General features: G+C 41.6%; 1 protein-coding gene across 1 annotated transcript in view; it reads left to right on the top strand.

Annotated features, from left to right (window-relative positions):
* Positions 1–11954, top strand: part of LOC124594558 (uncharacterized transporter slc-17.2-like) — a 210195-nt gene extending 198241 nt beyond the window's left edge. The window contains exon 6 of the mRNA XM_047132930.1: positions 10039–11954. Within this exon, the coding sequence (XP_046988886.1) occupies positions 10039–10344 (306 nt within the window). The 3' untranslated portion in view covers positions 10345–11954. The remainder of the gene's footprint in view (positions 1–10038) is intronic.
* Positions 11955–14241: the final 2287 nt, after the last annotated feature.

Genomic DNA, 14241 nt, shown 5'->3' with positions numbered 1-14241 from the left:
CCGAATGTCGATTATTGTCAAGTTCACGTGCCTGGCGCTCTCTTGTTGCATCCCGTAAATGAAACTAATTACTTTCTTCAAACCCCTCTGCTATCTGTGATTCTAAATATCTTTTGCTGTCTTTTCCTACGATTTCGCCTTCAATTTGTTTGACTTGCTTTTGTAATGCCTCAAATTCCCTTTTGACGGGCTCATTGAATTTTCTCTGATTTTCAACATGCTTATTTATGTTCTGGTACTCTTCGGTTTCTGCACATGGTAATGGAGCTGTATCATCTGAATCTCTGTCCCCATTTAAACTAAGACTTGTCAGTTTATCTGAAATCTCCTCAACTCTTTCCGATGAGTAACCTATTTTTTCTTTCTGTTTATTTACGTCTTCCGTAAGTGTCGTGACTCGGGTTTCGGTATTGTCACATTTAGTAGTTAACTGTTCATATTGTTGTGTTAGGTTATTTATTTTGTCATTTGGTACTGGTTCCTCGATTCTCTCAAATATTTCTTCCTTATCGTGTGCACGTTGTACATTTAAGTCTGAAAATTTCTGTACTATCACGCGATCTCTTGCTTCCTGTTCTCTATCCTGTTCCTCTTGTCTAATTTCTATTGAAATTAAACTATTATTGTGAGCAATCAAAATTGGTTGCACTTCTTCTCTAATTTCTTTGTTTGATTCATCTTTCATGATTTTGAAACATGTCCCTATTCGTGAGCTTAACTCTGTTGCCATTGCTTCCATCTCAGTTTTAATTGTTCCTATCTCAGTTTTAATTGTTCCTATCTCTGTTTTAAATTCAGATCGAAAATTTAATATTGCACTCATCAACTGCTCCATATTACCTTTTTCGAAATTCGTTTCGCCCCTAACATTTCCCGTAAAACTAACTTCCTTCGTCATAGCAGTAAAGCTATCAGTGTTCGATACTATCCCAGAATCTTCTGTCGTTAATCTCGTATTCTGAAAATTTTTTGATTGTGAAAAAATTTGAATTGGTTCCGGACTATTTTCCCGACTTATTAAATTGTTTTCAACTTCATTATTCATCATACTGTTGTCCTGTGTTGGCGAGTTCGCCATGTCAACAATTTCGTCATTCTGACTATCCATCATTTTTGCCTTTTTCATCGATCGCGTAATCATTTACAAAATATACAAAACTCGTCACTATATGAAAATTACACACAATGACACTTTATCATCAACAATATCATTCACACGAAATGCTTCCCTCAAACACGATTAACGAACAATTGAAATCTTCCTAACTGCACAAAATTGTCAAACCCGTGTACAAGACAACAAAAATTAAATTCTGCAAAAAATACCATTAGAAGAATGACAATTACCAAATCTACACATGCAATATAGACTATAATTACTAAACTACAAATTACTACAACAATACTACTGTCTACTGTTTTTACAATCAGAAGAATTCCAAGGGACGATCCGAAGCAGCGGTCGCCATGTGCATGGAGGCTTAATTAATTTTTAATGCAAATATTTTTTTAATTTTTAGTAGTTGTCTGTCCGATTACGAAGTCTCGTAAACGGTTGGCCCTGACTAGTTTAAGTACGCAATCTGACTGCATAGAATAACAACAAAGAATGAAAGAAAATTTCCGTTAACACAATTATTTAATTAAGTCCCCAGCAACTATAAAACCTACGAAACCAAAACACAAGTGCAATTGTTGTGTGTGTGGAAGTGTGATTCAACGTACACATCTGGTACGGTTCTTCTTCAATAAGACAAGAAATTTTAAATACCATTTATACTGAAGTAATTAAAAAAATAGAAATACTATAACTGCGTAAGGAAACCAGAATTACACTCTAATACAAGAACACAAGCCAGATGCTTTGTTGACTGAACCTGTAATGACGCATTATTTAAGACACTGAAATAATAAAAAGAAAAGGGAATTTTTTTACCTTCATATATATTGACGAAAAGCACTCTGATCATTACAATATCTCCATTCGAACAACATCTGCTGTCTATCCCATCAAACAAACTGCATAAAACATGGAACAAGCACTGCCGTGGCGGAGGGTACCCTGTACCAATACTAGTCATTTCCTTCCTGTTCCATATGCCAATAGAGCGAGGGAAAAACGACTGTCTGTACGCCTTTCATCTTTTCTTAATTTCTCTCATATTACCTTCGTAGTGCTTTCGTGAAATGTACGTTGGCAGTTGTAGAATCGTTCTGCAGTTAGCTTCAAATCTTAGTTCTCCAAATTTTCTCAACAGTGTTCCTCGAAAAGAACATCGCCTTCCTCCAGAAATTCCCATACGAGTATCCCCGTAATACTTACATGTCGTTCGGACCTACCAGCAATAAATCTAGCAGCCCGCCTCTGATTTGATTCGATGTCTTCCTTTAGTCCGACCTGGTGCAGATCCCAAACACCTGAGCAGTACTCAAGAATAGGTTGCACTAGAGTCCTTTGTGTGTCTCCTTTACAGATGAACTATACTTCCCTAAAATTCTCCCAATGAACTGTAGTCAACCATTCGCCTCCCCTACTACAATCCATACATGCTCGTCCCGTTTCATATCGCTTTGCATCGTTACTCCCAGATGTTTAAACACCAACTAGGAATTTTGTCTGAGTCATCTTGTATCCTCCTACAGTCAGTCAACCATAACTCCTTCCCGTACACCATAGCATCATCAGCAAACAACCGCAGACTGCTGCCCACGCTGTGAGCTATATCTCTTATGTATACAGAAATTTATAGCGGTCCTATCACACTTTAGTGGAGCATTCCTGACCATACTCTTGTCTCTCCTGAACATTCTGCGTCGAGGACAGTGCACTGGATTCTATTACTGAGAAGTCTGTGAGCCACTCTCATATCCTGGAACCTATTCCATATGCTCGTACCTTTGTCAACATTCTGCAGTGGCACACCATGTCAAATGCTTTTCGGAAATGAAGAAAACTATTGCTGTACTTATCACGTACGATTATGAATCTGTGTGTATGTTTTTTTTATCTCATATATTGTAAACTTTAATTTCTAATCATGATATAACATGCCTAGCGAAATATATGTACTGTAAAATATGCAGAGTATCTGTTTAGAAATAAGACAGGGAGGAGGAGGAGGAGATTAGTGTTTAACGTCCCGTCGACAACGAGGTCATTAGAGACGGAGCGCAAGCTCGGGTGAGGGAAGGATGGGGAAGGAAATCGGCCGTGCCCTTTCAAAGGAACCATCCCGGCATTTGCCTGAAGCGATTTAAGGAAATCACGGAAAACCTAAATCAGGATGGCCGGAGACGGGATTGAACCGTCGTCCTCCCGAATGCGAGTCCAGTGTTCTAACCACTGCGCCACCACGCTCGGTAAAACAGGGTCTGAATGCTCTAACCAGGCTAAATTAAATAAATAAAAATAAATGAATTGTGTTTTGTCTTACTTCCTGGATAGAATAATGCTTTCGTTTCTTCTATAGCTGCGTAATTCCCAGTTTTGATACCAAAATTGCTATTATCCTATCTACCATTCAATATCACGTTCGTCTTGATTTTGTCTGCCCTTATTCATAGCCTATTTAGGCACCCTCCGCACGCTGTCGACAGTAAAAACTGCAGCACCAGCGGGGATAGAAAGTAAAGAAATTTTAATTTTTGTACATAGACAGTACAGTGGGAAGTATGCATGATAACATTTGTGGATGATTTGGGATGTATAGTGAGCAAATTTTAGTATACACAGCAGTCACCTCCGGCAACTACATGCCTCTAAGCTGGCTGCTCCTCGAAACGTGCTATGCTTGGATAACTGATATGTGCCAGTCTCTCAGCAAAATGTTACTATATAGGATCTTAGGAGTATAAGTGCAGCTGTTGTGATCATTGGTTCCTTAATATGTACATACATTGGCGTATTGGTTTTTTTGTGCATCTAACATTCTGCCAAAAGACACGTCACATAATTTACTACCTGATTCTTGTGCACAGCCGTAACTGCACCATTAAGTGGACTACGCCTGTCAGTACAGACTAACCGTTTTGCGCCCTTGCATCCACACTTCAACACCTGACCTAATACCCAGGGGAATATAAACATTAATGGCTTGCTCTTACCACATGTATGCTGTAGATGTGATGTTGTTCAGTACACTTTCTTCAGTTGTCGATAAAAATACCTGCACCCATACATTTAACACCCTGTATATCTTCAGTGTGAGAGATACGGAGAACTTTCTTGCTGGCTAAGGGAACAGTAGAACACCCTCTGTAGCGAGGTAGATAAGGACATCTCTGGCGACGTATTGTCTTGCGATATCCTGTTGGAAGGTAACCACCTGCAGATTTCAGTGATAGGACACGATCACCCGCATTAAAGGCTCACAATTATAGCCCCTGAGTCCAAATCGCTGGCTATGTGGACCTTAGCTAATTGTTTGCGCAAGGTAATGTCAGGTGTGATAATGTACACAATCTGGCAACGTTTGTTCTTTCCAGAGCCTCCAAACATGGATACATATACCTTGTTGCTCCTGGTTCTACGTAAAATCGCTAAGCGGGTCTAAGGCTTCCATCCAGTCACTCGTTGACCAGTCTGGTTTTGCAGTAGAAGATAGAGAAAGGAAAGCCGAAGCGTTAAATTTCAAGTTTAAGAAATCGATCACGGAAGAGACTGTTACAAACGTACCGTCGTTTGATCATCGCACTGAATCCCGTATGGATGACATAGTAACAAGCATCCCTAGCGTAGAGACACAACTGAAAGAATTGAAAATAAATAAATTGCCAGGCCTGGATGGACTCCCAATTCAGTTTTAAAAGAGTACTCTATTTCATCTATTTCATTCGACCCTTAGTTTGCATTTATCGCGAATCTCTCGAACAGCGCAAAGTGGCAAGCGACCGGAAAAAAGCGCAGGTGACTCCTGTATATGAGAAGGGTAAAAGTAGGGACCCGCAGAATTACAGACCAATAGCCTTAGCATCGGTTTGCTGCAGAATTCTAAAGTACAGGGTGATTCAAAAAGAATACCACAACTTTAAAAATGTGTATTTAGTGAAAGAAACACAATATAACCTTCTGTTATACATCATTACAAAGAGTATTTAAAAAGGTTTTTTTTCACTCAAATACAAGTTCAGAGATGTTCAATATGGCCCCCTCCAGACACTCGAGCAATATCAACCCGATACTCCAACTCGTTCCACACTCTCTGTAGCATATCAGGCGTAACAGTTTGGATAGCTGCTGTTATTTCTCGTTTCAAATCATCAATGGTGGCTGGGAGAGGTGGCCGAAACACCATATCCTTAACATACCCCCATAAGAAAAAATCGCAGGGGGTAAGATCAGGGCTTCTTGGAGGCCAGTAATAAAGTGCTCTGTCACGGGCTGCCTGGCGGCCGATCCATCGCCTCGGGTAGTTGACGTTCAGGTAGTTACGGACAGATAAGTGCCAATGTGGTGGCGCTCCATCCTGCTGAAATATGAATTGTTGTGCTTCTTGTTCGAGCTGAGAGAACAGCCAATTCTCTAACATCTCCAGATACTGTAGTCCAGTTACAGTAGCACCTTCGAAGAAAGGTGACGCTGACGCCTAGTCAACAGCGCCTCAAGCGAACAAATGTACAACTAAATGAAACTTTATAGCTCCCTTAATTCGCGGACAGATAGTGCTTAGCTCTGCCTTTTGTCGTTGCAGAGTTTTAAATTCCTAAAGTTGTGGAATACTTTTTGAATCACCCTGTATATTCTGAGGTCGAATATACTAAATTACCTAGAGACCGAAAAGCTCATGTCATATTTTAGAAAGAATCGTTCGTACGAAACGCAGCTTTCGCTTTTCTCACATGATATACTGCGAATTATGGATGAAGGGTAACAGGCAGATTCCATATTTCTAAATTTCCGAAAAAGCATTCGACACGGTACCCCACTGCAGACAGTTAACGAAGATACGACCGTATGGAGTAGTACCCCACTGTAGACTGTTAACGAGGTACGAGCATATGGAGCAGTCTCCCAGATATGTGACTGGCTCGAAGATTACTTAAGTAATAGAACCCAGTGTGTTGTCCTCGACTGCGAGTCTTCATCGGAGACAGGGATAACATTAGGAGTGACCAGGGAAGTGTGATACAACCGTTGCTATTTTGTGTATACATAAATCATTTGGCGGACACGATGGGCAGCAATCTATGGTTGTTCGCTGATGATGCTGTGATGTACAGGAAGGTGTCGAAGATCAGTGGCTGTAGGGTCATACAAGATGACCTGGACACAATTTCTAGTTGGTGTGATGAATGGCAGCTGGCTGTAAATGTAGGGAAGTGTAACTTAATGCAGATGAGTAGGAAAAAAACCCTAGCGTTTGGATACAGCATTAGCAGTGTCCTGCTTGACACAATCATGCCGTTTAAATATCTGGGAGTAATGCTGGGAAGCAATATGAAATGTAACGAGGATGTGAGGGTTAGTTGGTTGGTTGACTTGGGGGAGGGGATTAAACCGCGAGGTCATCGGTCCCATCGGATTAGGGAAGGATGGGGAAGGAAATTGTCCATAGCCTTTCAAAGGAACCATCCCAACATTTGCCTAAAGCGATTTAGGGGAATCACGGAAAACCTAAATCAGCATGTCCGGACGCAGGTTTAAACCGTCAATCTCCCGAATGCGAGTCCAGTGTGGTAACCACATCGCCACCCCACTCGGCGAGCATGTGAGGATTGTGGTAGGGGAAGTGAATGGTCGACTTCGATTTACTAGGAGAATTTTAGGAAAGTGTGGTTCATCTATAAAGGAGACTGGATGTAGGACACCAGTGCGACGTGAGTGTTGGGATCCGCACCAGGTTAGACTGAAAGAAGATATCAAAGCAGTTCAGAGGCGAGCCGCTACATTTCTTACTGGTAGGTTTGATCAGGATGCAAGTCTTACGGATATGCCTTGGGAACTTAAGTGGGAATCCTTGGAGGGAAGAAGACATTCATTTCGAAATACACTACTGAGAACCAGTATTTGAAGCTGATTACAGAACGATTCTACTGCTGCCAACATACATTTCGCGCAGGGACTACGAAGGTTAGACACCAGAAATTAGGGTTCATATGGAACTATACAGATAGTCATTTCTCCATCCTCTGTCTGCGAGTGGAACGGGACAGGAAACGACATGTAGTGGTACAGCGTACCCTCCGCCACTCATCGTGCAGTGACTTGTGGAGCATGTATGTAGATGTAGATGTATGAGTACGCAGAACTAGAATCAGTCTGAAAAGATGATGTGGAGCTGTTGCACCACTATCAGTGTACCCCTCTCTGCTGCTGCATCAAGGGCAACCTCATCAATGAGCACAGCAGTAACAGTCTGAGGTACTCTAGACATCATCACACTTTCTGTGTAAATATCTGTCTTGCTGCAAACAAGCCCACATTTTGGTTTAAGATGCCTAAGGTGGCTGTATGTTCCTTCACTGACGAACAAATAATTTTGTGTGCCTCTCAGGCGCTAGTCACGTAGGGTTAAGCTGAGTACAGCCCCCATGAATTCATCAGTGCTGCCACGTCAAGTGCAGCTACAACAGTTGTCGCCATTATAATAGTCCATGGTGCTCCAGATGCTATCGTGCTTGTCGTGCGGGTGCTGTTCTTCCCATTTCTTGGCTCAAGACACCTTACGTGGCTGTAAAATTCTGCTTGGTCGAGCGAACAATTTGTCTGTCCCCTACAGCACTAGCCAAATGGGTCCACTGAGATCCTACATGACATCGTGTATGACCCTCCTGAACCCATCGATTCCATTTTTGCAAGACAGCTGTGTGATTCCAAACAATGTGCAGCAATATCACGGAAGGGAAAGCTGCAGTCTGAACAGGTCACAGACTTTCCCCTTTCGAATGCTGATGAGTGCTGCTGTGTGAGATTCTCACAAACAGACAACATTAAAATGTGATTGCTGGGACCTCTGTGTAATGTTTCCTTACATGGAGAATGGAAAAAGTGTTACTCCTAATTAGTTTGTACAGCTACCATTTGCATGTACAGTAGAGCGTCGATTATCCGAAGTGATATATACATATTAAATACGCATTTTGCATGAACAATACACACAGTATACAAAATTAACGTTTAAAAAAATTCTTTATTTTGGTCTGACTAAGCAAGCCTACACGCTTACGAGCAGCTAAGTGACGTACGTTTTTCATTACAGATATCTGAAACTGGTCACTTTCATCTTGGGCTTCAAACCATCGCAAGGCAGTATCTAAACAAGTGAACGCCTCAGAAGCTGTTGGTATACTTTTCATCTTCACTTTCTGTGGTCGTAACAGAGAACAGAAGGCGACTGTTTGCACCGTGAGAAGCTCTTCTTGGGGGCGCGCAATCCGTCGAACTGCGCGGAGCGGCACGCCGCAACTCTAAGCTGGCGCAGCTGTTGCTGTGAACAGGTTTGATACTGCCGTTACTGCTACTGCCGGTACCAAGCCGACAGAAGTGTGCTGATTGTTGAAACAGAGCGACTGGCGGCTTGGCCGGTCAGCAGCGCCTTGTGAAGGCCCCATTGGAAGCAATGTTCCGCCAGCGGTGGCCCAGTGCTGCGACTACTGTGGGAAACTTGGTTTGGGAGTGAGAGGGATGATGGACGGTAGGGTGGGAGAGTAACTGGTGCGAGCGAGTACACAGTAGAGTTGGGCAACACGATTCTTTTTCCCGATTCGATTCCTACGATTCAATCTCACATAGCGAATCGATTCCCACGATTCGTTCACGATTCTTTCACGATTCATTCTAGTCTGCAATGGCACGATTCTTACGGAATGCAAAAAGTCCTACATCTTACTCACAGATGGCAGGACATGTCTGAAATTGTCAATGGGGTTAGAATCGAACTGTGTCATGACGAGATATGCCAGAAATAGTTTATTTATAAGTAAACATGCATATGACGTTACAAGTGTGATTCTCGATTTATACGTGTAATGCCTTAATTGATGAAAGCACACCATGTCTAACCTAAAACATATCTAGGATGATTGTTACTATTGGATGTACGGTAAGTCCAACGTGTTCGTATTCGGATAATGTTATACCGCCATCTCACAAAATTTTGATACACCTCTACTGTAACATCCAACAGTAACAAATATTTACGAAATTGCGATATAAAATACTTATTGCGTAAAATCGAGTTTTTCAGGAAACACGCCAATATAGATAAACTTAAAAATCAAAATCCGTATCTAAATATAAAATTTCATCCAAACTATTAAAGCCGTTCCCAAGAAACACGAAATTCGCGTTTTTGTTTAAAAAACTCTTTTGTGTAAAATCGCATGCTGTAAGGAAAGACACCTATATACAGATAGACATGAAAACCAAAACCTTAACTACATTCAATACGTACTAACAAAGTTTTACTAGATGGCATTATAAAATCATGTGAAATAGCGTTTTTATAATATAAAATTGCGTTTTTACGAATGGAACTATGTAGAATATATATATTGTAAAATTGACTTTTTACGAAAGAATGGAACTATGTAGGTGAACTCAAAAAGCAAAAACCAGTCTAAATACAAAATTTCATCCAAATAGTTAGGGCCGTTTTCGAGATACGCGAAATATAATACATAATCCAAGTGCTATTGCTCGATGAATCGTTGGAAATTGGAATCGTCACGACTCGGAAACACGTAATCGTTCTTACGATTCTTTTGAACGACGATTCGTCCGTATGACGATTCGATTCTTACGATTCTTTATGTAGAGTCGTTCAAATGAACGACTCATTCACGAATCGCCACAACTCTAGTACACAGTTCGGTTAAGCGGTCGTTCGGTTGACCGACGTACGGATAATCGACGCTCTACTGTAATGGCATGTATTATACTTTTCACGAGAAATTTACGCTTGTTGCATGCTGTGTTCATGGCGTTAGCTTCTAGTGGACATCAGCGTACTTTTACAAAATGATGTGGCTCAGAGCCCCAACGTTTTGCTCAGTATTTGTTTACGCTGTTGCTGTGGAGGTGGATGGTGTTGTTGGCAGCTACCTGGCTCTTGGCGGATGGTGTTTGGGGTGTCAGCGCTGGTGCTGACGTTCACCGGCATCATCTTCATGGGGCTGGGCAGCGGCAGCGTGCAGCCATGGAACTCCGTGGCGAGTGACATGCAGCACCAGCAGCAGGCGCAACCGTCGCCCTCTGTACCGGCCACGCCCTCCCCACGCCAACAGCAGCCGCGGGAGCAGCAGCAACAGCAGCAACAGCAACAGCAGCACACAGAGTCCGCGCCGCAGCCGCTAGAGGTCTCCACCATGATGATCGCGCCGGCCACCGGTGGCTGCATCGTCTGAGTGCGAAGTCAGCCACGATCCCGCCCGCCGTCCATCGCTCCCATGCCCTGTGACGCAACATTTTCACTTCAGTGGATAGCTGTTAATGGCAATTTCTCTGGCGTTTCCAAACAGTCGTAAGGCTGCAAATGCGTGCTGGTCACGACTCCGGTAGGGAATGCCCGCTGCAGTGGACTGTGCGAATATGCAGCCTCAGGACAGACTGAAAAGGCCAAAGTAGCGACCATCGACAGCTGTCCACTGCAGATGGCGCTATGCGCCACTGGGGTAATGTACTGAACGTTCTGATAAAAAATAAAGCAGTGCTATGTGAATTTTGAGAGGTTTCTTGAGTGATCGTTACAAGGCACATTGTCGAGTGAATGGACGTGTTTGACATTAACTTCATTGACTTTGGCACATGCGGCATGCTACGATTTTACAAGTAGCCTTACAGGTTGGCCCTATATCAGTACCCGGATATAAATTTAATAAAGCAGTATGACGAAATTAAGGGGAAAAACGAAACTATCGCCTTTAAAAATTAGAAGATTTCCAAGTGCTGTTGAGTGACCTCATTAAGGTTGTCGCAGATGTCCGAGTGCATAGCGCGGAAGTGACTGATCCTATTGTCTCTGTTTCAAATCTCACTAGCAGTAACGTTCTTTTATATTTTTTTAAAATTTTGTGTTTACTAACAAATGGAAACCTTAAATACAAATATTGAACACAAAATCTTAATAAAAATTGCAGCATTGTATTTTTGATTGCCGGTCTTATGAAAATAAATTAAAATTTGACGCAGATAGGTGAAATTCATTACTGTTAACTGAAAATGTTATACGTGTCAAAAATAAGGCTCGATCTCTAGAAACGAAAAATTATTTGATTTTCGATTTTTGATAGTTTGGATTTTGGTAGTGGTATTTAATATATTGTGATTAGTAACTGAAAACAGAAAGGTGATATTTTTATTAAAAAATTATGATTCGATATCTTTGTTAATTAACATTTTCATTTGTTAATAAATATTAGAATTCGCGAGTTTGCCATTGCTAGATTTGGTAATCTGGAAGATCACTTGCAGGCGATATGTATCGATGGGGCGACTGTCACGGAGACAGATATCGATTGTGAGAGTCGCCACGTCATCAGCGGCAAAGATTCTTATATTATGAGTTTGGTAGAGTCTTGCGACTGATCCCGATAGAAATTCGTTGACAATCCAATGTTTATTGGTGCTAGTGTAATAGATATGAGGGAAGGAAGTAGTGCTTCGAATACTGCTCGTCTCACATGGCGTAACGAACCGTACGTCTGTCAATATGCCTACTTCCACAGTCTGCAATTACGTGGTATAAAACAACTTAGTGACACTGGACCAATTTCTTTTATGAGTCATAGCTAGAGTCTGTCCTGTTTATGGAAAGAAAGGACTCGTACCAGATGCATACAAATCAGGCCGAATTGTCTAAGATGAAAATATCAATGACGATCAAGGTAAGTGAAATTACTATACATCTAATCATAGGATGACATTTATCTCTGGTCGTTTTTCTTGGCAACGCTATAAACAAAGTCCATGTAGCTCATTTTTTATCATCGTAGCTATTATCAAATTACAATGAAATGAACACCATTAGCTGCTTATAGGCGTTGACATACGTCAACGGGGACAGATGAAAATGTGTGCCCCGACCGGGACTCGAACCCGCGATCTCCTGCTTACATGGCAGACGCTCTATGCATCTTTTTTTTTCCATTTTGTTCGTTGTTGGTCGTTGTGTTTGTTCGTTGCGGACGTCACATGACATCCGGTTAAGTTCGTTTTGTTGATCGTTTCACTCAGTTTTTTTTTTATTACAGAGGCCAACCAGCTCTCTGACCGAACACGCTGAGCTACCGTGCCGGCTCCATCTGAGCCACCGAGGACACAGAGGATTGCGCGACTGCAGGGATTTATCTCTGGCACGCCTCCCGCGAAACCCACATTCTCAACGTCTTGTCCTGCACTACAGTCGTAGTGCCCCCGCCCATTATACTCATTATCACTGTGAACATAATCGATATCTGGCTCCATGACAATCTCACCTTCGATATATATCGCTTGCAAGCGTTCTCCCACATTACCATAGATTTCTACGCCATACACTCAGCTGCAGGTTAGTATGTGAGGTAAGGCAAAATGTTTTTTACTTATCAGCGCTTGGAAATATTCTAATTTTCAAAGGCAACGTTTTTCTAGATTTTTGAGAAAAAATAGAAAGAGGATTGCAACCCAAGGTCTAAATTCAAGTTTTGGTGAAGTTTCACTCTGGTGTGCCGCCGCTAATAGGGGACTGCAACAAAAATCTCCTGGGAATATTGATTACCCAGCATAAAAAGCATGACTAGGGCTCTACGATTCGCATCTGATTTTGATAATTGTGTTTTGCTGCCCCGGCAACGGTAAGCTCCAAAGAATACTAAATTATAAAACCCTGTGATAAAACTAAGAATGACCAACTGTCTTAGTTCCATGTAGCAGTTCTTAAAAAATATTGCACCCTATAAAATTATTTAGAAATAAAATAATCTCACTTTCACTTGATTCAGTTTGGAAAGTGGACGACGAACTACTGAGAACAAGTAAACTGATACATTCTGTAAAGAAAATTAGAGGCTCTTCACCTCGTCGTAACAACTTCCTACCAGTTTTAAATCAAAGTTAACAGTGGTTGCGGTAGACACAAATTTGAGACTGTAGAATACATAGGTCAAATAATCTCCTTATTTTTATGGTAATGGCGAGTTGTGGATGCAGTCTCCTGTGTTATTATTCAGCGCCTCTACTGCTTTGGCATGAGTCATCCGGATACTGCATTCCCCGGAATTCGAAGTTGGATGGCGGCTAGGAAGTTCTTTGCATTAAATAAATTTTTTCCAAAAACATCAATAAATAGACTTTTCCTCACTTGTTGCCCTTCTACCATCACTCAGCAACGATGTTTTCTTTACTTGTATCTGATATTTTTATTTTGCTAGTGAGTAAAAAGGCTTATGTAACTAGACTGTCACACACTGAAGAAAGTCGAAGACGGGCAGTCTGTTAAGGTCCTCTTTTCAGATATGTTCGTCCTCTGAATTTCAGTAAAGACGTCCGAAAACAGTGGAAGTTCAGTCAAGTATCGTCTAAGAATACACACTTCATGTTCTTCTGTCTTGGTTGCAGTTAACGGGAAGGTGATATTGCTTGGCCGTTCTAGCAGTGCGTAGTGACATAAACACCAGACGTATACTGTTGCTTTTCTAATGTTTACTTGGTATTCAGGTCACAAAGCGTTCTTCTTAGTATCGAAATTGACTTACGCAACTCGTAATATACGCAGTTTCAGCCATACAATCAATGTAGTTTAATAAATCGCACTGATTGTTATGTCTTCACAGTATTCCTCCCTTTTACGTTTGGTAGCAGATGTCTGTCTGTCATATGGTGAGATCTAGCGATACATTTGTCATCTAGTGGACTTTCGGGCACTCACCACTGAAACCATTTATTCACACACGCCTTCTGTCGGGCTGCAACAGTAGAGAAGGCAGAAAAGTATTTGAAGTAACTGATATATTTCCATACAATGTTTATGTTGATTTAGCGGAGGATTTTGCTCTTTCTCGTGCAACAGCAGGAGTCGAAATTGCCTTTCAAGTCAGCGAGTATAATAACACGTCTCTCGACACAGGAATAGCGAAGGAAATTCAACCAAGAGCTCTACGGGGGTGCTAGAATCAGTGCCACAAGCGGGAACGCACACAAGCTCATTTCTAACATCTGACCCCTTGCCGAAGTTGTCTGTTGACAAAAGGAAGAGAGGGTGCAAAAAAACAGATGGCTTGTCCTCATAAACGTTAAAGAATGATCCTTAACAGAAACAGAGGGAT

This window comes from Schistocerca americana, chromosome 2, assembly GCF_021461395.2.
Source record: "Schistocerca americana isolate TAMUIC-IGC-003095 chromosome 2, iqSchAmer2.1, whole genome shotgun sequence".
NCBI classification, from domain to species: Eukaryota; Metazoa; Arthropoda; class Insecta; order Orthoptera; family Acrididae; genus Schistocerca; species Schistocerca americana.
This window is presented reverse-complemented; position numbering and strand designations above follow the sequence as displayed.